This window comes from Mustela nigripes, chromosome 13 (genome assembly GCF_022355385.1).
Source record: "Mustela nigripes isolate SB6536 chromosome 13, MUSNIG.SB6536, whole genome shotgun sequence".
In the NCBI taxonomy this organism is placed as follows: Eukaryota; Metazoa; Chordata; class Mammalia; order Carnivora; family Mustelidae; genus Mustela; species Mustela nigripes.
In genome coordinates this window covers 72,373,681-72,399,744 of record NC_081569.1, presented here as the reverse complement: position 1 = coordinate 72,399,744, position 26,064 = coordinate 72,373,681, and the positions used below count along the sequence as shown (strand labels likewise).

Genomic DNA, 26,064 nt, shown 5'->3' with positions numbered 1-26,064 from the left:
GGGTATTGAGTACTATGGTATACAGAGTAGCAGCATTTCCTGCTGCCTCTAGCTCAACACCCTTTATGAGGTGGGTTTATTTTTATTTTCTGTGCGCTTTTGTGGGGCCGGAAGTCATTTGCCACAACCACTGTACATAGTCTGTTCCCTGCCATTCTCTGCAGCCGTGGGAAGTCCAGCCCGGAGCACCTCCTGCCCACACATTTCCTGTACCCTGTCACGTGGAAACCATCTCTTGTGTTTTCTTCTCTTAGAAGCTTATACCTGTGGCCTCTTTGATCATACCCTTTCATCTCAGGCTTCAAAATACTTCTGTTATGATGGTTGGAAAATATGCAGCGAGGTCATAGAGGCCTGTTCCCTGGTTGTGGAGGCTCAAGAGAGCTAGCACTGGCCAGTTACCAGAGGCTTGGAGTGTCTAGACGAAAGCTGAGTGCTATATGACTTTGTAACTACGTTTAATTTTTTAAAAATTTATCAAACACCAAAAATGGATCTCTCCTGTGAGGGAAGGCAGCAATTCCCAGAACAAGGCTTCTTAGATGAGGAGATGAGAAAAGAGTGGGAGGAAGCTCCTGAAGAGCAAAATAAAACACATTTTATTTGGTTACATTGTGTTAATAAGAGGGTCCAAACTTACTGCAAAACTTCTGTCAATGGGATGAAAAAGAGGTATATTTTCCAGCCCCTGCCCCCAGCAGCCTGGTGTTGCAGAAAGCGTTTTGCAAAGCATTTTGCTTTGATTGACGAGTGTTGATTTAAGAATCCGTTCTGGCATTTATTGTCTGTATTGACCTTCTGTGCCCCTAAAATTTAGTAAATAGGGGTGGCCTGGGTGGCTCAGTGTTAAGCCTCTGCCTCTGAGCCTGGGGTTCTGGGATCAGCCCTGCTTGGGGCTCCCTGCCCCTCAGGGAGTCTGCTTCGCCCTCTTACTCTGCCCCTCACCACCGCTTATGCTCTCTCTCTCAAATAAAATCTTAAAAAAAAAAAAAAAACCTTAGTGAATAATAGGCACCTAAGTACTGCACTCCGCAGTGCACGGAATTATAAAAGATAAGACATGGCCCTTACTGTCCAGAAGTGAGTGAGGCTAGCACTCAGTGTCTGCCTTGTGTCTTCCACGAAGTGGTCTCCTGCCGTTTATGTTTCCCTATAAATCCCATGAGGAGGGGAGGTGGTGGTCCTTTACAGAGGAGGAAACGGAAATTCAGTTTGCAAGGGTTACGGTCTGAATCTTATTTCCGTCTTATTCCAAAGCATTTGGATTAGGCTTTGGCTGTGAGAAATAATAAAATAGTAAGCACAGGGATAATACTACTTCACACGTCCGAGCAAAATGTATGTGAGAGTACCTTGTTAATATAATTGTTCCACAAATGTGTCACTACTCTCGTGGCAGTGATCAGAAATGCTGAGGACCATTCTCACATACTGATTTTTCTTCCTCAGCTTTGGGCCTCGGGACTACTGTGGCCCGGGTGGGCCTTCCTCTTTCCCTAGAGGAGAAGAGACTTTGCTAGGAGTCCTCATTGGGTTAGCTGTTCAGGCTTGCTCTGCTTTTTAAAATAACTGGGATGAACTGCTTTGCTTTTAACTTTTTATTATTGAAATGTTCTCTCTCTCTCTCTCACACACACACACAAGACTAGTAAAATAAACTCCCAGATGCCCAACACTCAGCTTCAACAATTAGCAACATTTTCCCCCAATCTAGTTTCAGGCTATTACTTAGTAAGACACATCTGGAGGGAGAGTGCCTTCTTTCTATGACTCCATTATTTAGTTAAAAAATATCTGAATGTCTCCTCTGTGTCAGGTACGAAACAGAGGTGATCAGAAGAGACCAGGTGCCTCCCTTTCTCAGCCGTAAGTCCTAGCTGGGGAGAGCCAGGTGAACACAAATAGAATCTTGTTCTATGGGGGAGTGGAGGAAATCAACAGACTGCTGTGGTTGTAAAGGGAGCTGGGGAGGGAGCTCCTGAGAAGCAGTGGTCAGGAAAGCCCTCTCTGAGATGGTGACATTTAGGCTGAGATCTGACCCTTGAGAGAGCTGAGGGCCCGGCTAGCCTGGTTATCACTGTGCTAACTCGTGTTGCCATATGAATGAGTTGTGGAGTCTGCACGTGCAGAATAGTATTGCCTCAGGGGACTAACTAAAGGTGCAGGCCTCTGCTTTGCCTTCTAGTCCAGTCCTAAAGTGGGCATCAAGTAGGAGCAAACAGCCCCAGTAGAGGGAGGGACATCCAGGCAGAATACAAGACAGGCCTTGGGGAAGTCCAGGGACCCCAGGCCTTTCCCACTCTTTCTGATGACAGCATCTGGAACCAGGTGGTACCGGGCATCCACAGTGCTTTGTGCAAAACTAGGGGGTTTGAGTTTAGTGCTGCTGCGGGCCTAGTGCTCTGTGATTGCAATCAAGCTACTTTACCTGCTTCCTCCCTTGTGAAAGGGGGAGATGTACTCTGCCTCCTGCTTGGGTTTACCATAAAGATCAGAGGAGATAATGTTTGCTTTGGTGTCAGAAGAGGCCAGTGTGCAGAAAGATTCTAGATAAGGATGCTGCCCCACCATGTTGCTTGGTAAATCACTGGAATAACGGGTGAGCCAGGAGAAGTGAGGACACCCTTGAGCTTGCTAAAAATAGTGTCTTGAGGTCTCCGTTGGAGAGACGTCCTTTTTAAGGTTAACCCAGTTTCCCCCGATCAAGGCTGGAAGCATGAAATGGAGACAGTTGCTCACCACTCTAAACCGCATTCATCTACTTAAATTCTCTTAAGTCCTGCCAGCCTTGTCTTGCATTTATGGGTGTTTCCCCTAATATTTTCTTTTCTCCTCCTTGGCTGGATTGTGTTTGGGTGGTTCAGGGAAAGGGTGGATGGGCACTCTCTTCTCCGTTATTGGGATTTTTGAAAGGGGGGGATCTCTCCCATGGACACTACTGCCTCTGGAATGGAAACATGCTCCCATTTCCAGAGCAAACAGGAAGACCAGGCTCTTCCCAAAGGTGGTGAAAGCCCCCCGGAGCTCCCTAGGGTGTTCTGGCCTGCAAGAAGATGGCCACCTGGAGAAGCTAGCCCATGGGAGGGTGCTGCAGAGGTCTGCCTTATGCTTTTAGACCTTGTGTTCTGCGGGGCCTCCTGGTGACCTTTCTGAGGGCAGATAGGCCCCAGAAGGTGAGAGGGGAGATAAGAACCAAAAGTATTTGGGGTGGGTGAGTGCTCTGAGGCTAGGAGTGGTGTCTGTTGTCAGAAACTGGACCGCAGCCTTGCCATTGTCTCTGGCAGGCTCTCCCTCAAGCTCTCCTGGAAGCTGGGAGCCAGGGAGGGAGCAAGAAAACATGCCTGCTGGTGTAGTGAGAAGTTCCTGGGGCCATGGTGAAGGGAGAGGGTTCGCTGCTGTGGGAAACAGCATACACTAGTGGGGCCTGGGAGCCTGGAGCTGGCCAGGGGCTGGTTTCGGTCAGCGTGGTGGGCCACCCTGACAGTCAGCATGCGGGCTCACAGTCCCTCTTCTCAGCTATTTCTCTGAACATGTGTGTTTACTAAGCTTGTACACCCTTATCCCTTTGGCATCAAGAAGTGGGTGGGCAACTTTATATTTTATCCACATGATTGATGAAAAATTGGGACTCAATTGTTGAAGATTAGTGAGGAGGGAGGTGAGATACTTACAGATAACCACTGGTTCTCCTGACTCCTGCTGAGGACTCGTCCCCCAAATCTGATAACTGAAACCTCCATCATACAAGTATAGTAATAGATGCTTATCTTTCATGCCCACATACTGGACTGTTAACTCCTTAAGGACCAAGACTGTATTTAATAGGAACAGTACTTTATTGAGATCAAATTTACATACAGTAAAATGCATAAGCCTTAGATGTCCATTTTGATGCATTTTGACATGAGTGTACACCCACATAACGATCACCCAGATCGAGATAGGTAATTTTCATCACCCTAAAACCCCTCATGCACTCTTCCAGTCAATCCTTTTACCCCACCGTTCTCATTTCTATAACGGGTGATTAGTTTTGCTTAAACTTGAACTTCATCTGTGTGGAATCATCCAGTTGTACAGAGGCAATCCCAGAACCTGGCACAGGGTCTGGCACATGGCAGGAATGCAACGTGAAAGAAAGTCCTGGTTCTTAAACTACCCTAGGAGAGAGCACTGATCTCATTGGGAAACAGGCTTCAGGCGGTTAGTGACCTGCCCAGGGGCACAAGGCCAGGGCAGCAGAGGACCCTGGGTACCAGCAGAGGACCCTGGGTGCCAGCCCAGGCTCTCCATTCTGAATGCACACTTCTCTCCTAAGGCTCCCCCTAGCTCCCCCGGCCCTGTCCTCCCCTTCAGCACTCTGTGTGGGTGAGCCTGATGATGTTGGCGGGTGGTGCCCCCTGCTGCTTGCGGGGCCTGACCGGGGCCCCACTACCCTCTATGGGAGGTGCGAGGATCACCAAAGCTCTGGAGCCCCGTGCAGCGCCTGGCGAAGGCTCCGTTCGCGGAAGGAAAGTCATCTGCCCTTTTATCTTCCTCTGAAGGAGATTTCCCCAAGTTCTGGGGGCTTTCCTTCCCCAGAAGAAACGGACTAAGGGAAGAGGCCTTTTTTTTTTTTTTTTTTTTTTGGTGGAGCGCTGCTGCCCCCAGCTGGGCGGCGGGGGATACTACCACTGAGCGGGACGTGCAAACTCGGCGCGTTTTCCGTCTCTTGGGTTCTGGTCTGAATTCGCGGACCCTTCCTTGCCTCTTGGGCTCCTGGGTCCTGGGCTCCTGGTCTCCTGGTCTCCGAGAGGCAGATGTCTGTCAGGACCGTCACCCGGCACTTCAGCCGCGTCCTGAAGTAAGGGTCTTCCTCGGAGAACCAGCCAGCCCAAGCATATGTGGCCCCTATTAGACCTCGGGGGAAGGTGGGCTGGACGGAAGCTTTTGAAGTCCTGCCTCGTATTAAGCAAATATTTATAAACAGGTGTGGTCAAGGTTTGATCTTAGGGCTCGGTTCAGAGCAGGGGCGGAGGCGGGGAGGCTTCTGTGCAGCGGGGCATGCGGCACCTCCCCCGAGCGCCGCTGGGTGCCTGCCAGCCCTCTTATCACCCCCTCTTCCTGTCGCACCTGCGGTCGGTGGCGGTGTAACGGCCCAACCAGCCTGGCCCAGGCACGTGGCCTGGGGCGATGCTATCTCGAACTTAGTATTTTTAACTCCTCTTTGCAGAGGATGTGGCTTCTGCGGGAGAGCTTCAAAGGTGCCCCATTTGCCCTTCGGGGCCACCATGACGTCATGGAAATGGGGAGGGGAGGCCCTGAGCCCCCAGACACCTGGCGGGAAGTGGGAGACTTTTTCCACTTCCTGTCCTACTTCTGGCTACTGACTCAGTGTCTGACCTGTTTATTAATTTCAAAATACAGCTCTCCTTGTGATGCTCAGAGGAAACCTTCTGCATGCATGTGTCTGGGTGAAACGAAGTGTGGAAATCAGGTGGCCTTCCACAAAGTCTGCAGGGGTCAGTGTGCTTTTTAACAGAGTGACTGCACGGGCCCCATCTGGCTGCTCCCCAGGTCCACCCTCAGGAGCTCTCTGTCCCACACCCTGGCTGAGGAAGTAGTCTGCAGAAGCGCTTTTAAGATAGGACATGTGGGTAAAGTGAGGTTGCCCCCGTAATGTGACCTTCGGCCCCTGGTCTTGGAATAGTTGGGCAGTAACCCAAGTTCTGCCTCCCTGGCACCTCCCACATCCTCCAGACTCTGTCGGATGATTGCCTACCTGGGGGCTTCACTGGCCAGTGGGCCATCACTCAGGTTTTTCTTTCCCTGATAGTTCTTGACAGGTTACTCTTAGCTTTTGGCAAAATCATGAAATAGCAGCTCACCCAGCCGACTCCTCTATTCATCTCTCTTTTCCTTTCTCTTATGTTGCCCCCACGGCCCCCACCAACCTGGCTTCCTTCCCAGTGCCTAATGGCACTAAGTATTTATTTGTTCATTTGCTAGTTAAGTGTCTATTAAGCATCTGTGGCGTGCCAGCCATGGGGCTAGGTGTTGTGGACCCAGTGATGAACAAGATACATTGGCCATCCCGAGGAGTGCAGAGTTGAGTGGACTTTCTTGCCAAGATATTATGTGGTAACTACATTGATATCTGTTAAGGCTTTCCATGTGACCCAGGGGAGTGGGATTTTAAGAAGATAAATAATCCTTCAAGACTCATGTGGCTGCCCCTCAAATGGTGGGTCATAGCAGAGGGGGTCACTCTGTTGGAGTTGAAGACCCCATCCCACTTTAGGGTGTTCCTGAAGCACATCCTTGATTAGCCCTCTTCTCTTTCTCTCTCTCTCTCTTTTTTTTTTTTTTTAATGATTTTTATTTATTTAACACACAGACAGCGATCACAAGTAGGCAGAGAGGCAGGTGAATAGAGAGGGGGAAGCAGGCTCCCTGCTAAGCAGAGAGCCCAATGCGGGGCTCGATCTCATGACCCTGAGATCATGACCTGAGCTGAAGGCAGAGGCTTAACCCTCGAAGCCACCCAGGCACCCCAGCCCTCTCCCCTTGAGGGGACAGTTATTCCAGTTACACTGGCGAGGGGCCAGGTCTCTGGGTGAAGTGTCAGAGAATCTTCTAGAATCTTAGAACGGGGGTTGTAAGAAGTCGTTTGGTTCATTCTTTTGCCTCCAGAGCTGGCCTGTGTTTAATTAAGCTCTTTGGGCAGTTGGGTATCTGTCCAGACAAATCCATTCTACAGCTGGCCTTGGTGACACATTCCTTAGTGGGACAGAGGTCTTATCTCCTCGAGGCTGGTCTCTATTCATGGGGCCTGGGGTTCTCCAGGGCTGGGCCTTCGTAGGGATGTGATGATGGTGTAACCGGGTTTCTTCAGCAGCCTCTTCCTTCCAGGCTGAGCAGTGCCTTGGTCCCTAAGTGCCCTGAGGGGCTCTGCTGCAGTGACCCCTAGGCCCTGTGCTGACCTCCTAAGGGGCACAGAAACTCTTGGTCTGGGATTGCAAGGGTATTTTAATTCCCCCGGACACCTTAGGTGGGGCCTGGGGCCAGAGGTGAGAACAGAGTGGATACAGAGGAGTGGAGTGTCCTTATCACCCCCCTTAGCACACCCACTTGCTCCCGGTCTGCCCTCTCACTCGGCTCTAATTGGCCTTAGATTTGAAGGAAGGTTCTTGCTGGGATCGAGAAGCCCTGGTTTGAGATGGAAATGTCTCAGGGGTGTGTCGACCCTGCTTTCCAGATGGCCTCCTATGTGCCTGAGGCTTGGCTTGGGCTGGGCGGGGAAGGAGGAACCCTTGCTCCCTTCGTGGGTCTGGGTGGGTCCCTAGCCACTGCCTGTCACCTCATAGGTCCTTGGGTGGCCTTAGGGGTCCATGACTTCAGGGCCCTGACAACTGAGGGCCCTGGGATGGCAAGATTCCACAGACTCCCCTGGCCTCCTCCCAGGTTCTTGGAGGGATCTGTCTTTAGCCCCTCCACTGCCTCCCAGGGTCCTTGCTCCTGTCCCCTGCTCTAAGCACCCATGTCCCCCTCAGGCTCAGCATCTTTGCTGCCAACTCTCAGGAGTAGAGCTGCCTCCCTGACCACCGGGGTCTTTTGTATACAGACCAGAGTGAATTACTACTTTAGGAGGAAAAAAAAAGATCAACTAATCTGCCTTAGGTTTTTAAGGGTTGATAAAGGCTTGCTCTATTAACCCTCCCAGGGGCATGTTCATTGAATCGGGAGAGGAGAATACTTTAATTAAAAGAAATTCCCAATGGCGGGATCTCTGGAATCTTGTCAGGGCGATGAGGCAGAACCTTACCTTTGGGAAGGTGGTACCTGTCCTGCTGTGTGTGAGAGGGACCCGTGATGATGGGGTGACCTCTGTGGCTGTCCCTTTTTGTGATCTTTAAAGGGACTTGGATTTAGGCTGCAGGTGAGGGGACTCAGTGAGAACTGCAGATTCTGTGACCGTCCTCCTCCACAGAGGCTACAGAGTCAGAGGCCTGTGGAGCTGGAGGCAGCTTCCCAGTCCTAGAGGATATTTTATAGGCGGTGACCCTGGAAATTATGGAAGCCCCTCCGTACTATGCCTAAGTCCCCTGTTGAGCTGGGGGCTTGATCCCTGTGAAAAGCAGCAGGCCTGACTTGTAGCTGGAAGGACTTGCATATATCCGGCTGATGTGGTTGGAGCCACATGTGTGAACCATAGAGGTGTTTGGGGATAGGACCCTCCCTTCCCCCTGGGAATCCATAAGCCTTGGGCTTGATGGCAGTAATTGTGAGGAGGATGGCTGCATCTCAGAAGGGCACTCAGGCCCAGAAGAATACCGCGGACCCTGGGGAGCCCTACCTTCTGTCCTCTTGCTAAAAGCTTAAGACATACACACACCCTCCTTGGGAAAGTTCCTGAGCTTGAGGAAAGAGGATTCATTTCTTATATCTAGGCTGGGGGGGAGGGAGGAAGTAGAAAGTCTGGCTAATCTTCACTCCCTTTCCCTGCTCTTAGACCAGACACCCCAAAGTTGTGGCATTGGGGTGGGACCCAGGCAGTGGACTGGTGGGTGGTCCCCAGCCATGAATCTGTAGGGGCCATGCCCGGTTTCAGTGAGAATCCAGTCTGAAAGGAAATGGTCCCGGAGGGCAGGAGACAGTGGGTGGCATTTGGGGGATGCTTGCTGTGTGGTCCCTGCCTGCCAGATTTCCACGGCCAGTCCTGATCAGTCATGGGCATGGGCCTCCTACTATGGGTGGCCCAGTGGTGCGGCAGGAAGACAGAAGAGCAGGGACCTCAACTATTAAGTGGGTTTGCCTGCCCCCCACCCCGCCTCCCCCAGCTCAGCCTTCTAAGTGGAATTTTTTTAGAGGTTGTTCCAGGATGAGATTGACTTCAGCAGCTTGTTGAATTAGGCACCCTGAGCAACATCAGGACAAACGCCTTGGTTTCTTTCTGCCCAGTCAGGGATCAATAGCAAGCTGAGCATACGTGACCCTGACCAAACCCAGTCAAACAGGAGCACATTTGGGCTCTTCCAAATTGTCTTTAATGAAGTCAAGGGTAGCAGGATATACAACGCTGCTCAGATACACAGCACAGCAGGGTCTCTGTAATAATTTCCCCCACATCTTGGGGAAAAGGGTATACATATTTATGAACATTATTTTAAAAAACGGACTCCTCACAACCTTCTCTGGGAGCTAGAGCCCAGGAGGACCCACTGGGGGTTCCTCGCCCAGAGGATAGGGGACAGGGGATGTAAGAGGCAGTCTCGGGAGGGACAGGGAGTCTCTCCGCAGCGGCCCCCTGACTTTGCTGTGAGCGTCCAGTGGTGACAAGCAGCAATGAGGGAACCGAGGGGGCAGAGGCAGGGTTTGGCAGCTCTTCAGCACCTTGATGGTGAGTATCTGGTGGGATCCAGCTGGTGGCCATTGCCAGTGGGGCCAGAGAGGCAGAGGGAGCCTTCTTATCTGTTCAGGGGAGCAGACAGTCTGCCTCTCTGCTTGAAGAGAGGGAAGAGGTACGCTGGGGAGCCAGGAGCGAGGGAGTGCCAGGCGCTCTCATGTTCTTGGTGACCTGGGTGGAGGAAGCACAGTGGTTAGGGCTGACTACCGAGGAGACAGAGTCAGGGGCAGTTAGGGATGTGGATAGAGATGCCTCCATTTGTAGAGTTCTAGGAGCGAACGGACACTGGACTTTCTGTTGATGGTGGTGGAACAGGAGGCACTTGTCAGTAGGATGACAGGGATACAGGGAGAGAGCTAGGGTTAGGGCATAAGAGGCATATAACGTCTTTGCGTCGTACTGGGGGCAGAGGACATGAGGAAAGGAATTGGGGGCCCCTGTAGGTTTTGCATTGAAAGGAGTATGTGGAAGGCAGGGGTGTAAACGAATCTGGGTCCTGAGTTTCTCATGTTTTTCCACTCATTAGTGGCTGGCCTTTGCTGTGACTTGGCCTCAATGTCTTTCTTTCCAAAATGAGGAGAATAACAGCTATTCTTCATAATTTATAGGGGAGGCATGGCTCAGCGGAAGTGCCTCTTGTCCCTTGAGGAGTCCTACCAATGTTCCAGGCCACTGTTATTTACAATAGTAACCCCTAACCAGAGAAAGAGCAGGGGTTTGGTGGGCCCCACTATAGGACCTAAAAGCAAGTCCTGGGGGGAGGTTTGCTTTCCGAGCTTGGAGACCCTCACAGCCCTCCCTCCCACCTGAGATGCCCGCTCACCTCAGCGAGACCACAGCTGCAGTGTCATGAACAGGTTAAACCCAGCCACTTTCAGGAGGATGACACGCAGCCCGATCATGAACAGGTTGTGGAAGTTTAGGTTCATATCTGCCAAACAAGAGGTTATTGGCATGCGTATCCCTTCCTAACCCTATTTGTATCATTCTTTTCAAAGGAAAACACGAGCTGCACTCAATCCTTATTTTATGTCTGTCTCCCTCAAGAGTGGGGATGGGGCAGGGCTCAGAACTCACTGTAACCCCCTGGGTCTGGGTCCCCGGGTGACTAGCAGGCGCCTGAACCCCAAGAGGGACCATTCAGTGAAAACAACTCAGGTGGAAATGGATGGGCCCAGGGCAGGTGGCCGGGAGTGGTGGGGATCCTGAGAGACAAGATTCTGCCTACAGGAATCCTGCTGCTTTTCTTGAAAGAAGGCAGAAGCCCAGCTACTGGCACAGAGGGAACACGCCCTCAGGAGGAGCTGGTGAGTTCAGGGCCCTGCACAAGCCAGTTGGAAATGTCACCGCTGGGCCACCGAGAAGCTCTCATTGGTTCTCCAGAGACCTAGGAGTGAGTCATGGGGTTCTAGGAAACTGGAGACTCATCCTGAAAGTCCTCAGAGGGGGAAAGCACATTAGAGATGGTGAGAGGAGCCTGGGGATTCAAGAATATTCCCGTTCTTCCTAACGTCATTCCAGATCCATATATCCCTTCCCGCCTCTCCTATCTAGTCCGGGTGATTGTGGGTACATCTTGAAGCTGGGTTAGATCCCTCTCTTACCTGTTTCGAAGTTTTTCTCTATCAAAGTGGCATTACAGGAAAAGTCTAAAAGGAGAAACAAAGACATTTTCTTAGAGTTGAGTGAGCCGACTCTCCCATGCCAGACCTTCTAGGATTTGGGCAGATGAGCCTCTGTCTACAGGTTTTCCATGTGCTCTCCTGGAGAGATTTGGAAGGGACTTGTTGCCTATGGACACCCGCTGGGAGGGCCCTGGCTTCTGGGGACTACTACATTCACTTCACAAATGCTGCTTGTGCAAAGGACCTGTCACCCAACACAAGGCCATGAGGAACCATCAGACACAGATCCTGCCCTTGGGTAGGTTCTAGTCTGGAGTCTGAAAGAGGCAGTAAGACACACACAGTGACAAAGTGCCATGAGGGGTATAGATGCCCTCCTGTGTCCCATGGAGTCACTTCAGATTTGTTCCTCTGTTGTTACCATCTCAGTGGATGGCACTCTCATTGACTCAGCGGCTTGGGCAGGAAATCCAGCCGCCTTCCTGGCTCTCCTCTTTCCTTTGCAGCCCTGCCTGGTTCTCCCTTTGAATCTGAAATCTTGTTGGCCACTCAACTCCCTTACTCCCCCTGTCCAGGCCCCCGTTATCTGTCTGTGGCAATGGCTTCCTTTCTGCTTCCACTCTTGGCTCCTACAACCCATTTTCCACTTGGAGTGCTCTTTTAAAAAAGTAAATTGGATGTCATTCTCCTACTTAAAACCAATCAATAGCTCCTCATTGGACTTAGGAGGGTGGCTGCCCTCTCGTGACCTAGCAGGCCCTGTGATGAGGCCCTTCCCTACTTGGTCCATCTCCTGGCCTGCTGTTCTTCCCCTTCCTTGCTGTGCCCCTGTGTCAGCCCTCCACAGGCTCCCCGTCTACCCTTGGCACAGCTGCCCCCTTCTTCTCCTTTAACTCTCATCTCACCTAGCATTTCCCCAGAGAGCCCTGCCCAGACTCTGTCCCTAAGTTGGCTGCTTCCTCCATCCCCACATGTTACAATCCGAAGTTCTCTAGATTTCTGCTTGCTGATGGATGGCCTCCCCCAACTGTAGTGGAGCTTGCTTAGGGCAGACCCCTCATCTGACTGACTTACTCCTTCACTCCAGCCTCTGGCTGGAGTGAATGAATGACTGGCTGAGGTTGGCTCTTTGGCAGAGAGACAGAACCAAGGGGAGGTATCTCGGAGAAAAGCATTAGATGGGGCAGTGAGGGGGCAAACGGCCTGAGCAGAGGCAGGGAGGTGGAAATTCGGGGCAGGTGAGAAGCCAGTGCCTTTCCTACCACCTTCTCCCCATCCCCTCTTTGCCTAGGACATTCTGGGACATGCCAGGATGGAGCTCCCTGGTGCTCAGTCACAGGAGTGGAGGGGCTTCGCTGACAGTGGATGAGGCCGAGATCACCCATCAGAGCAGCTTTTAGGGGAAGAACCAGGCATCTCCCGAGTGGAAAGCTTCGGCTGGCACAGGCACGGAGTCTGCTCTCACCTGAGCTGGAGTAGAAGTCCTTATGGAAGGTCTCATTGCATTTAAAATCAGTGCTGGTGCTCCAGGCCAGGGCCCCATTGCTCTTGGAATTCATCGACCACATGTCCAGGACGGTACTTTTTAGCTTGATCATCGTGGACTCTGGGGCTTGCTCCTCATTGGTTTCAGAATCAAAATCGGTGAACAGGCAGACAGAGATGTTACTGGATTTAGGGCTTCTCAGCTGGTACACGGCAGGGTCAGGGTCCGTGATATCTGTGGGCCAAAAGAACCCAGGTTAGGAGATGCTCATTTCCCTCTTTGCCCCAACCCAGGTCTGAGTCCAGATGCCAGTGATGGGCAAGAGCAAGGCTCTGTGGGGCTGGCAAGTCACATTCTCAGGCTTTGGGTAGAAAAGAACATTCTGGAAACCAGTTCTAAGTGGACTGGAAGTCAGGGCCAGGCAAAAGCCATGGGTCCTGGCCAAGAGGCCAGGTTCTCAGTGGCGGCTCTCTGGCTGGCCCTGCCTGGCATTCAAGGAAACCAGAAATGTAGGGCTCCTTGATGATACTGTTCATTTTTTCACTTAATAGGAACATCTTCCAAAGCACAGTGGGACTAGTAAGCAGCAACGCTGCTCTCACAGGACAAAGCAAGCCTAGAATAGAATAGAGGCCCAGCAAAGCAAACCATACATCTAGGAATCAGGGGTGGCCTCCCCCAAATTAGGCTGGGTGTGGACAGCAATTGGAGGTTTCTTATCGGCTGGCATTAAGATGAAAGATCGGTCACATCACAATGAGGAGATTTCTCCTTGGTAAAAGTTTTAGACATTAAGTCGGAATACCTGCCTCCCAGTCCTTGATCTACCGTTCATTAAATCCAAGGTCTTGAGCAAGGCACATCAGCTCCCTAAATGTCAGGAAGTTCATCTGTAAAATGGAGACATTACGTCCTCCATGGAAAATCAAAGGGGGAGTTTCTCTCTATAGAAACTGTGCCTTAAATTTCTGTGCCTTAAATTTCCCCCCAGGAAATAGGGGTCAGTGGAGGCTTTTCCTTAGAGCTGAGAATCGTTCTTCAGTATTTCTGTAGGATTTTGTGTTTTTAATATAACTCTTGTTGTTTATTCTTTCAGACCTCCTGCCTTTAGAAGAGGAAACAGAGGTTTGCTGGGAGGGTTAACACACTGGGGCCACCCAGAGAGTTTACAGCAGGGTTGGGACTAGAGTTTCCTGCCCCTGTGGTTCTCTGCTCCCACGGCTCCCCACCCTGCATGCAAGGTTTCTCAGACCAGGGGTGCACCCCACTTGTGAGTCCAGCCAGGGTGGCCTTTGCAATGCAGACTTCCAGCTGGACCTGAAATCAGGGACACCAGCCTTTGGCCTTGTCTTGGGTTGCTGAGTCAAGGCACACCAAGGGTATCAAGTCAAGGGTGTGGGGCTGTCCCTGGAGCAGCAGAACACGGGTGGGTATATGGTCTCATGTGAGGGGCATCCAAAGCTCTGGCCCTGAGGAATTCTGCCTGTTCTTCTTCAATGTCCCCATATCTAGGGCTGGGGGTAGGGTCTGACATCACTGTGGATTAAGGCCCTAGGGCATAAATCTTTTATAGGGAGAGAAAGAGACCAAAAGCCATTATGTGCCACCAACATACCCCAATGGGTTTGTTAGTCCTCGATGGGAGTCATGGATGGGACTGGGAATGGGGATGTGGAAGGGTATGGAGGTGCTGAGAGAATGTGGTCTTGAGGAGAAGGTAGAGGGTAAGGTGCCACTAGAACAGTTTGGGCTTAGTGGGGGAAGAGGGGTTGCTGTGGGGGCCCGATGTCCAACTCTGAGTTGTGGTTAAACACTCAAATCAAGTTCTAGAGCCACTAAGTGTCAGGCTGGAGAAGGTCTAGCATGCTGCCCAATGTGATAGTCTTTCGCTACCTGTGGCTATTTAAATTAAAATGAATGAAAATGAAATCAAATTAAAATTTAATTAAAAATTAAAACTTCATTTTAAGAGTGTTGTAGCTGCCGTGTTGGACAGTGCAGGTTGATAGAACACTTCAATCATCCCAGAAAGTCCTGTTGGACAGTGTTGGTCTGGAGAGAGCATGCTACAGAATATGAGATTTTTCAAGGAAAGGTACTGAGGGCTGATTGTGCGCCTTAAAAACCATCTTTAAGTCGGTGAGGATGGGAGGGTGACTCGTGACTCCATGAGGGAAAGGCCAATTTTTGCTCAATCTCGCTAGTGAGAAATCAACATGAAATAGCAAATCAATGAAGTCAGAAGACTTGAGATGATTTTTGCTGCTCCCCAGTCTCATTTTTACCAAGACTTCATTCATTTTTGGGCTTCCCTATCTGCATTTTTGCTGTTGTTTCTCCTGTCCAGCTTCCTTACCTCTGATTTCCTCTCTTGCTTCCCTCTCTACCCCCACTATCTCCCCATTCTCTTTTTTTGAGCTCATCCTCCAAAGTACTTGTCTAAAACCTAGAGCTGATTGCATCATTTTTGTTCAGAATAATTCAGGGACTCCCTAGTGCCCACAGAATAATGTCCCAATTTCCTGGCATGACATTCAGGGGCTGTCATGATCTGGAGAGCTTGAATTTTCTTCTCTCAAGTCCTTTCTGTGCCTTAAATGAATAGAGCTTCACCTGCAGGCCCACAGAAAGAGTTTTCAGGTGAAGACCTACTCATCTAGGGCACATAAGGGACTTGAGAGAAGAAAGTCAAGTTCACCTAGTGTCTGCCATGTAGTATGTGCTCAAGAAACAATTGTTGGATCATAAATGGCCTAGTAACCAACAGATTTGCAAAATTTCCTGCTTATCAGAACTTTTTGGTAAAAAAAGCTGGGTACTGATCCTTAAACTTGCTTTTGTTTTAAGTCCTTTTACTTCTGCTCCCATGTAACTCTGGCACAACCATCTCTTTTTGTCTGAGGATGAGAAATGAATCACTTTTAATTTGGAGGTCTTTAGGGGTTCCTCTGCCAGAGCCCTGGGAGGAGACGCATCCTATCCTGTTCCACCTTAGCAATGCCCATCCTTCCACTGATGACATTTCAGACGTTGGTCTTAGGAAGACTGGATCAAGTTTCCAGTGTGGAAGTTCAGCTCTGCTAGATCCTAACTTTTCATTATAATTCAAAACTGACTGCAGAGACACATGTCCAAAAGCTCTAGTGCTTCCGACGCGTTGGGGCACAACAGTGAAATTAGTGCTTTGTAGTTAGGTACTAGGAACCCGGAAGTGTTCCCACTTAGGAATCCTGACTCTGGGTCCCACTGAGCCTCTGGTGAGCATCAAGAAACAATGAACCTGGGTGGACTTACCAGGAGTTATGGAAATTCTGGTTCCTTTGCCAAATTTCAAACGTGAGGCAACACCGTCATACCACACCTAATGTCTCCATTACAGAAACCCTTAGGTTTCGCCTCCTCTGAGGAATGGGGTAATCTACCTCATAAGAGCCTATTGAAGAAGGAGAGGGGAGGTCCCTAGGACATGAGGCATCCGGGAAGGGGCTGGCCCCCTCTCACATTCATATCTGGTCTCCATTTCTAAATTGGATCCCCAGGTTCCTAGTGGCCAGCCTTGGCCCTAATTGTCTGAATTCTCTTGAAGGGTCTAGAATTCCTTTTCTCTATTGTTTAAAAAGACATTTTATTTGCTTTTCCCTGCTTCCAGTTTATTATCAGATGTGTTTACTTAGGCCAAAATGCACATGCCTTATTCACATCCAAGATCCTGCCTTTTTTATTGTTGCTCCTTATGCTTGAAAGTCCCCTTCTCTCCAGTCTCTGCCCACACAGATCTTACCTATCCGTCAGGCCTAGTGAATCCTTTCTACTGCATAAAACCTTATCTGTCTAGGCCAACTTCCAGCTGTAAACTCATTCCTCTGAATCTCGATTGTGCCTATTGATGTCATCAATTTGTTCACACTGAAATAGTTTTCAGCTTGCTAAATTTACAGTAGTTATGTCCCTTTAGCTAGTTCTTATCCAATTTGGGAATAGGTCAGTCATCTATCTTAGACTTCTTTGCAGTCAGTCTAACATTTTTTAGAGTGATGGCCACATAGAAGGCATTAGAAAATACCCATTGAACGATTAAAGCCAAGTTTTAAGGTGTTTGACCTAGAGAAACACAGATTTTCAAAATTGATAGTGATGGCTTTTCCTTTCACAGAGGCTTCTGTAAGACAATTCACTGTAACACACACAGTTAGCCTCCCCATAGTTAAGACTGATATTCCCAAGGAAAGGAATAGAGACACTCACTGGCCCATGGGATTGCAAATGGGGCCACCTGGGAAGACTCACCAGCTATTATAGACACTTGGGATCCTTTTCCAAATGTGAATTTGCCCACAGTTCCTGCAGTATTCACACTGCAGGTGACACCATTACAGAAACTCACAAAATCTACCTCTTGCTTCAGTAGAAGTACTGATCTCCTCCAGGGGACAAGAGAATCACACTTTCTAGAGTTAGACCTTCTGCTTGCTCTCTTGTGTTGAGTATTTGGTTTTTCAGCCCTTTCCCCCCTGCCCTATCCTGCTATAGTACCCTGTGATCTCAATAAACCAAGAATTCAGTAGGGCACAACCCCTGTCCAGGGCAGCGGTGTCTTGGATCTTCTCGTGGAGGGCCCAAGACTATGTACTTATCACTTGCCTCAAGATTCCTAGTCTCAGTCTAAAGATGTTTCCTGAGCATTGAATGCTGGATGGGAGAATTTTCTGGGGATGGGTGAAAAGAACCATTAGGAATCCTACAGAAGAAAATACCTGGGCTCAACTTAGCATCCTGGACAAAGAAGAATTAGTTGTCAAGGTTGACCCTTCCTCCACTTTACTTACTTGGCTGGACATTCTCTCTGTCTGGTTCCTGCTCCAAAGATTAACATGGTACTCTGCTTCATTCCCATGGCAGCTAAGGTATTTGTAATATCCTTCTTGATATTAATCTACTGGAACCCACAGGCTGCGAAAGCACCATCCTAAAAGTCTCCCTGGGTCTTTGTTTCTTAGATTTTCTATTTCGCAGGGAAGCTCTTACCCCTCCCCTTTACAATAATGTAAACCTTTTATAGCAAGGCCTTGATGAAGATGGGGAGAATAATAATAATAATAATGAAATTATCACTAGAAAAACACTATGAATAGTATAAGACTGATGACCCCTGAAACAAATAATACATTATATGTTAATAATAAAACAAAAACCAAAAACCAAAAAAGCAAACAAAACAAAACAAAACAAAAAACAAAGAAAGGCTATTATTCATTAATTGCTTGCTATCTGCTGGGCATTGTCTTATATTATTATGATGTGGTTCTTGGCATTTTGACGCTGACGAAGTAGAGACTTTAGAGAGGGTAGGGCCAGAATTTCCCCCAGATCTGTCCACCTGTCAAGTTTGCTGTGAAGCCCATACAATCCTGCCTCTGTGCCTTGATATGTCACAAAATATAACTGCTCTTTAGGTAGGGTCAGGGTCCCGTTTTTCCCTGGGAGAGGTTCGAGACTCCTAAACTCCAGAGAAGGTTCTGGGAGCAGGTATCCCCATACCACGTCATTAGCTGCAACAAGGAATGCCACCACTAAGGGCTGTGATAGGCAATAAGAGGGAATTCAGGTTCGCCCATTAAGTCATTCCTTCCCCACAAGGGCACGTTGCTAATTTCCTGAATGTTCTGATTATCTGGTGCTGATATTATAGGCTTTGTTTGAGAGTGCTGAGTATCTGGAATTCTTTCTACATTTCTGTAAATTCCATAAAATTCTGCCTGGTCTTTCATTTACTCAATTGGCTCTTGGGACTTCAGTCTTTAATAAGAGAAATGGGAATGTTTTAAGTCACCAAGAGAGCTTATAGGAAATGGAAAACAAGTGTTTACTGTTCCCCTGAGTTTGCTGTAAATCATTGCCGGTTTTCTCACAGACAAGCCGAGGGTTACTTTTGCCCCAGACTCATGCGTGATCGTACTCACATGGGTTCACAGCCAGCCTGGTCCCAGCTCCAAAGGTCAACTGACTGTAGCTATTAGACAACACAATAGCGGGGCGCTTTACAAGAACTCTAAGCTGGGCAGGGTCAGCCTTCTGGGGGCAGCAATGTCTTCTGTTCCCATGCTACAGATACCTCCAAATCACTCTTTCCCTGACCCAAGAGAAAAGTCTGACTCACCAAGTCCCAGTTTTTCAAATGCAATAAGCCCACAGACCTTTCCCTCACAGCCAGACTGGAGCTGGTCGGCCTTCCTGGAGGGTGGACACCCTTTCTGGGTTCCACACTGAAAGCGAAGGAGGAAAATTGGAGGTGTCTGAAGAAGAGCCAGGAATTAATTGGGAAATGAATCTGGAGGGGGAATTCAGAGCCCTGGCAATAGCTGACACATCTAGGGGACGGCTAACTCCTGGACTCGAGGCCTGTGCAAGGCTCTTTTAGAAAGGCGTTCTGTTATTCCTTGAGGGCAGAGAGAGAGGCTAAACTTGCCAGAGGAATAGTCACATAAAGGCACAGGGAGGACTGCTTAACTCTGATGGTTGTGAGAATCAGGAATGAGTTACATACAGGGCCCCAGAATCTTTTTCTCCAGAGGTTTCTAAGATTAGGGTTGACATCCGTATGGGGAAAAAATAAATCTCCAAAGTTTGAGAGTGGTTTAGACAGGTACTTCTTGGTGAGAGTTTCACAGAACTCTAGTCCTAAATTTTTCTGCAAAAAAGATTCTAAGCTCAAATTAGTTTGAAAAGTGCTGTTATACTCTATACTGACAAGCCATATTAGCTAATTTTAAAGGCTCTGAGAAGTCCTGCAGTGAAGAAATCCAGAGCTTCTCAAATTTACTTGATCTAGTAAACTTCTTTTCTTAAAACACTTAAACACTTAAGATCTGTGGAACATGTGGGTATATATAAATATAAATATATTCCTTGGAAGTCCCTTTTCTAGTTCCAAGAGTTTAAAATTCCATCCAAACTTTAATCCTTCAGTTTTCTGTGTTCTGAATCTGTTCTCCTGCCTGCTCCTGTGGACATGATTAGGGGTCTTATTGATTCTGATTATTTCTTTTTGATTATCACAAAACAGCTTCATTCTATTTGGGGAATTGCTGAACATGTTGTCAGCTGTAGAGTGAATTCTCCTGCTGCCATCAGGAACATCTCGAGGGCAGGCACAGATGCAATCAACAGGCAGGAACCACAACGCTTCCACACTTTGCAGAGTTTACCTTCTAGAAACAACTTTAAAATCTTTCCCAAATGTGAATTTACCAGTCTTCTTTCCACCCACCTTCCTACACACCTTGGAGCTGTGTACCTCAAAGAAGATTTTGGTCCTAAGGGAGAAGTTTCCTTAGAACAAATGGAGGGAAGTTTCCTGGGTGGTCTCTCAAGTGGAGACGTAGACTTCCTGTATTTATCAAGAGATGTTTTTCCTTTTTCCTGTTAAAACCCTCTTGTGCTACTTCCGTATCACAGGCATTATGGTTCTTACATGCACTGGAACTCTGGTTCTTGAAAAATAGCTTGGGTGTCAGGCTTTCCAAATGCAGCCTGGGAGGGAAGAGTCTTTGCTAAAATGCCCAAATGAACAGGTAAAGGCCACGGACGTTTTCCCCAGAGAGATGGGCTTTTTCTCACCCTTGTGCATTTGGATGGATTCTCTAATCTCCCATTTTGAAGTCTATGACAACTCTGTCCGTTGGGGAATACTTGCTACTGTCTAAAGCAACAGGTTCTGAATAGTTCCTACCTCTCCACTCAGGCTTTCCTTCACTCCCCTAGCCAGAAGGTATTTTTTCAACACTCATGTTTGGTGACACTTCTGTGCCAGACATTGGACTGGGCTGTAGAGGTGTCAGGATGAAGGAGAGAGGGTCCTGGCCTCACTGAGCTTACAGGGCAGGGCAGGATGCATGGAAGTTCCAGGGAACTAAGACAGGAGGTTGGGCATGCCTTCCTCTCTGTTCCCGTTGCAGCTTGCGTGGGTCTCCTCTACATTGTAACACGGAGCCCAGTTGTCTGTTTATAGACGTTTACCTGCTGGGAGATCCTGAATGGCAGAGACTGCCATCTTTCCTGCCTGCCTGCCTGACTTCTGCCTCCCTTCCGCCCTCCCTCCTTTCCTCTCACTCCCATCTAGCATAGCGTTTAGAATGTAATAGTTGCTTAGTAAATATTTATTGGATGCAGTCCTGCTGTCTATCTTTTATTAGGACTATTTCATTTCTCTTTTGTGTTCTGTATGGTTCTCTTTTCTAAACTTTTTATTGTTTTTATTCCATTAATTAGGCTTTAAGCTCTTCCTATAGCTCTCAATTAGATATGGAGTTTTGTGAGAGTGTGTCCAAAGGCCAGTGTCTTTGGGAAGTTTAATTTCCCACCTTTCATGAAAACTCGATGATAACAAAAATACATTTTTTGGCATAATCAGTCATAATTTCTTTCCTGAAAAAGATCTCTCATCTCAAAAGAATCTAGAAGCAGCAAGAGAGTCTGTCTCAGTAATGATGAAAAGGCCAATACCCATGGGAAATTTCTAGCATTAGAAAATAAACCGCTATTGAGCCAGTGGCTGGAAATTAAAATTTCAAAACATTCAAGCCTCATGAAGAAACATGAGAAATTGGCTGAGAAAGTGCAGATTCATCATCTAAGAAAGCAGAGTAAGGGACTTTCTGTGTCTTTGGCTAGAGTCTCAGTTCAGGCACTTACTTGGATGCACCTGGAGTCTTGTTCCACTCCCAAAAGTGAGTGCTCGGCCACCTGTGTCCACACTGTGGTATGATCTAGTACAAATACCTGCCCTCTGCCACCCAGGGTGGCTGCCCAGTCCCCTACAGGTTTACAGCACTCCCTCTTGGGGGAACAGAGCTTTTAAACAGCATGTTCCAGGAGGCCTGGGTGGCTCAGTTGGCTAAGCGTCTGACTCTTGATTTCAAGGTCATGATCTCAGGGTCGTGGGGTTCGAGCCCCGCTGAGTGTGGAATCTGCTTGTTTTTCTCCCCCTCCCTAAGCTCCCTTAACTCCCCGCTGCCATTCCCACCTGCTCTTTCCCTTTCCCTAAATAAATAAATACATACATACAATCTTAAAAAAAAAATTAAACAGCCTATTCTATGGTTTTGATGATAAATTTCTCTTTCCATGTCACTTCATGCCCAGTAGACAGTCCTTCTAGGTTTCTACTTCCCTCACTGCCATCCCTACATCCTGACAACCCAATTCAATGACTTGGTTGATCTCTACAGAAATGCCGAACCCTGCCTCAAGGCTGCCACAATCACCATGGCAAGAAGGCTCAGGGTGGGCACACTGAGGACTAATTAGTGGCCTCCCAGGTCTGGGGTCTTCCTTCTCAGAGTATGGTGGGGAGGGGGGATGGCGCTCACAGTGATTAGCATGGATAACACGAAGACACTAGTCAAATAGAAGTCGAATAGATTCGAGTTCCACTCATAACTCTCTTATTCCTAGCTGTGCAATCCTGGGCACATTACTTAACGGGAAGCTCTGTTTCCTTATCTGTAAAGTGGGCATGATGCCAGCTACCTAACAGGAGGATGAAATTGAACATGGAGTGAGAACTTCGTGAAAGACAGTAGTCGCTGGTGTATGCCAAGCATTCAGTCAATAGTAGCTATAATGTAATGATTCAGCAGTGCTCCACACGAAGGGCAAGACATGAAACTTTTTGCAGCTCGAGGAGACCCATCCCTTCCGCACACTCCCATCCAGCACCCCTGAGTGCCCCCACCCTGGCTGGGATGCTCTCCCATAGGACAGGTATTTCATGGATCCAGGCGGAAGTGTGAGAGAGAGTCTCAGCCATAGGGTTGACGGGTGGGGTAGACCCCTTAGCTGCCAAGGAGAAAGTTCTGCTTCTGAAACTGAACCAAGAGTAAATTATTGGTTTTTTTTTCCCCCCAAAACTTGAGGATTTGTCTTCTAAAAGTACTGTTTGCAAAACCCTTGTTCAGCAGAGCCTTGACCATGTCATTAGACCCAATGCCCTGCTAAGTTACTCCCGGACAACCAAGGATTCTTAACGACGGAGCAGACCACATCACGGGCTCTCATTATTAAAGTATCCTTCCATAATCTATTCCTGTCTACCACATTTCCCTTATCGAAATAAGAATTCTATAATACTCACAGGGATGAACAACAAGCCTGGTCCCTCTTCCAAATGTAAGTCTGTAGTTTCCTCCTGATGCACACAGTGAGGAAAGCCTTTGATAAAACCTGTCTTATGTGACCACCATCGACCCACTGCCCCAGTGGTGTTGGGGCAACCATCCAGGGAAAAACCACTGGTGGACGCTCTGGGAGTTGCAGGAAATCTCCTGCAGCCCCTAGCCATAGAGTCAGGGGTGGGGGTGTCGGGAGCTGGGGGTGAGGGCTGAAGAGTGCTTCACCCTCCTTTACCCAGAACACTCGTACTCCTGTCTGCAGAGCAGTGGGGAGCAACCTTCCAAAACCGCCACACCCTGCCTGCTTCGCCAGGTCACTAAGGGTCTGACCCCACTACTCTTCTGTCAGATACAAGGGGCTTTAGAAAGGCTGTGAGGCTGGAGGGCCCAGGAGGCCTGATGATTTATCGTGCTGAAGCCTGTCTACCTCCTTTTCCTGAAATGCTGCTGTCCTGTCTTCCCCCTTCCTTAGCTCTTTAGAACTACCCATTCCTAGGCGTCTTCCTGTGTGAGGCCCAGGGGTTGGTCCCTGCATTTCTCTGGGTCCAGGACAGACTCCAAGCGGGATCCAGGCACTTCCCAGTGACTGGTGCTAGGCCAAAGCATCCAAAGCCCTTTGATTTTTTTTTTTTTTTTTTTTTTTTTTTAAATAAGCTCTATGCTCAACGTGGGACTTGAACTCATGATTCTCAGATCCAGAGTTGCATACTCTTCTGACTGAGCCAGCCAGGTGCCCCTGATTCCTGTATTTCTAATGACCTTGATTCAGACAGGGACTGGCTTTTATGAAAACATAGGACAGAGGAAAAAAAAATCACAAGAGTTTCCTTATAATTTTGAAATAGGGGAATACCAGAGACCATGTTCCCTACTTCAGAGATGTGGAAACTAAGCTCTCGAAGGCATGGCCTGGGCCGAGGTCCTGAACCAAGGCGGGAGCTCAGCCATCAGCTCCTGGCTGGTGTGTGCTGCTGGCCTTCAGCTTATCACACTCTGGGCTTGAGGGCCATGTTAGCAAAGAGCTGTGCGGCTCTGCTGAGCTCAGGGCTGGGATTGAGGGGCTGGGGCTTTGCCCCTGCCCTGCACTGCCTTTACCATGTGGCCCAGGACAGATGCTTAGACACTGGGCCTCCAGATTCCCCTACAATAAGGGCAAGATATCCCCAAGGACCCTTCCACCTCTCACGGTCTGTGGGTCTTTGTTCAGTTGGAAACCCAGCCTCAGGGAAGAGCAAGGCAGACTTTCACAGAGGATGGGAGCGTGGTCCGTAGAGATGCCAAGAGAAGCAGAGGGCAGAAGAAACAAGGGACAGGCAAAGGTTTGGGGCAGTGACTGCCTAAGAACCTTAGCTGTGGCACTGATGAATGACATTGTATCTCCCCCGCCACAACCCCTGCCATGGACGGAAGAAGTTGTCCAGCACTGGGGGTAGGCACAGTGGTTGCAGTGGTTGGGGGTGTCTTGAAGGGGGTCATTCGTAGAGGATGGCCCTAGCTTACTTACTTGGTATAACCATCACTTGGGTCCCCTTCCCAAAAGTGAGCCTGTTGTTCCCATAGCTACACTCTGGGTAAGTGCATTACAAAAAGGTCCTGGGGTTGTGCATGGTCTCATGGAGGACACACAACCTTCTCTGGAGCTCTACAAGCTGGGGACCTGGAAAGGTTGATCTACACATTTTCCCTATAATGCCAGCTCTGAGCCTGCCTAATGGGGTTTGGCAGCAGCCCCCACCCACCCCTTTTCCTAAACACAGCTATCAACAAACAGCCTCTAGCTATTTCTTCTCTGGGAAAAACAGCCTTCACTAAAGTTTGTGAAAAACCTGCCTCCTACGGAGGCCAGTGGGTGTGTTTCTAAAGATACCAAGGCCAGTGCTAGGGGTTGGGGGGAGCATTTTCTCACCTCAGCGGCCATACCTGAGAAGGTATCAGTTTTTTGGGGGGACATATGCACGAATGTATTGCTAGAAAGAGTAGGAGCAAGAGCATTTCCAGTATGCTGCGCTGGGGCACATGCTAAAACCATGCCTCTGCAGGACGCAGTCACCTCTTCTTCTCTGGCGCTGAGCCAGAGTTTTGGTGACTCACGCCGGGCTCATAGCTGTTTCTCTCCTCACAGCACTCAAGGATTCTGCCAAGGGGGCCTTTTGTCCTCAAGAAAGTCAAACATTTCAGCAGATAACAGACATAAATCCTTTTCCAGAGACACACAGGTAGAATCATGCTTGGTCTCTGCCAGAGCATATGGACTGACCCTTGTCACCACTGTCCTGTCCCCAGCCAGTGGGGTCCCTGCCAGGCCCCTGGGCATGTGCGTGACCACATACAGTAGCCATCTTGTCACCCTCACATCTGCATTGTTATTGGACTTTTAATATGTAAGTGGTGTTTCCCTGATGGACTGGAAGTTCCTGAGAGCAGGGGCTTATGCTTCTTCTTTTGTTTCTTTCTTTGTTTTAAAACCAACTATGGTCCCTGGCTTATTGATGATACCCAGTAATCACTGAATGAATTGAACTGATTTTTACTGGGCACAATTATTGGGACAAAGAGGCCAGTTTTGGGAGAGGCTAAAAGCAAAGTATATGCTGGGTAAACGTGAGCTTCAAAATTGAAGTCCTTAGGCAGGAAAAAATCAAGCAAGCATTTCTAAGACAGATAATAAGGAGGCAGTGTAAAACCCCAAAGATTGTGAGGTTCATATTGACCCTCAACAGAGAGGGGGCAACTGAATGAACAAGCAAGTTACTTGGTTCCAAAGAAAACTCAAGCATTTTTCTCTTAATATCTCAACATGACACTGATTCTCCTTAAAGGGTAAGAAAAATAACATGGCAGAAAATACATATTCTGAGCTCGCAGCATTGTTATGATCAATAATAACAAAGCAGTAGTAGTAATAATGACATTCTATTATAGTCCATGCTAAATTGCCACATATAAAATGTAAATCCAATATTGCAGGTGGGTTTACATATTTCTGGAGATCTGACTTACTTGGGCTGGTCAAAAGTTGGGTGCCGGTTCCAAATATGAGCTTCTGATAGCCTGTGTTCACACTCTGACATAACCTTATACAAAATGGTACTCTGTAACTGAACCCTAGTCTGGGATTCCTATGTCACGCAGAGGTCAAATACCAAGCATGTTCCCGCATCTGTGTGCATGTGCCAAAGTGGGAGGAGGTGTATAATTTTACTGTTTAACTTTCATTTTCCTAAGACCAGCGGAAGATGACAAGAAATAAGGCAGAACCCAATAGAAGATTCTGCTTTATATACACTAGATTATATAAGAAATGTTGTACAAAAAAGGTCATGAAAATTCAGGTTGAAAAAGTCATTCATATAATTATAGACTTTCAGTGCTAGCCAGGACCTAGGGTAATTTTATGGG

General features: G+C 48.5%; 1 gene segment (V, D, J or C); it reads right to left on the bottom strand.

Moving 5' to 3' along the window:
* Positions 1-9,009: 9,009 nt before the first annotated feature.
* LOC131999778 (T-cell receptor alpha chain constant-like) overlaps positions 9,010-26,064 on the bottom strand; it is a 380,650-nt gene continuing 363,595 nt past the window's right edge. Inside the window, 4 exon segments of the C gene segment in view lie at positions 9,010-9,556; positions 10,209-10,316; positions 10,990-11,034; positions 12,476-12,730. Of these exon segments, the coding sequence occupies positions 10,210-10,316; positions 10,990-11,034; positions 12,476-12,730 (407 nt within the window).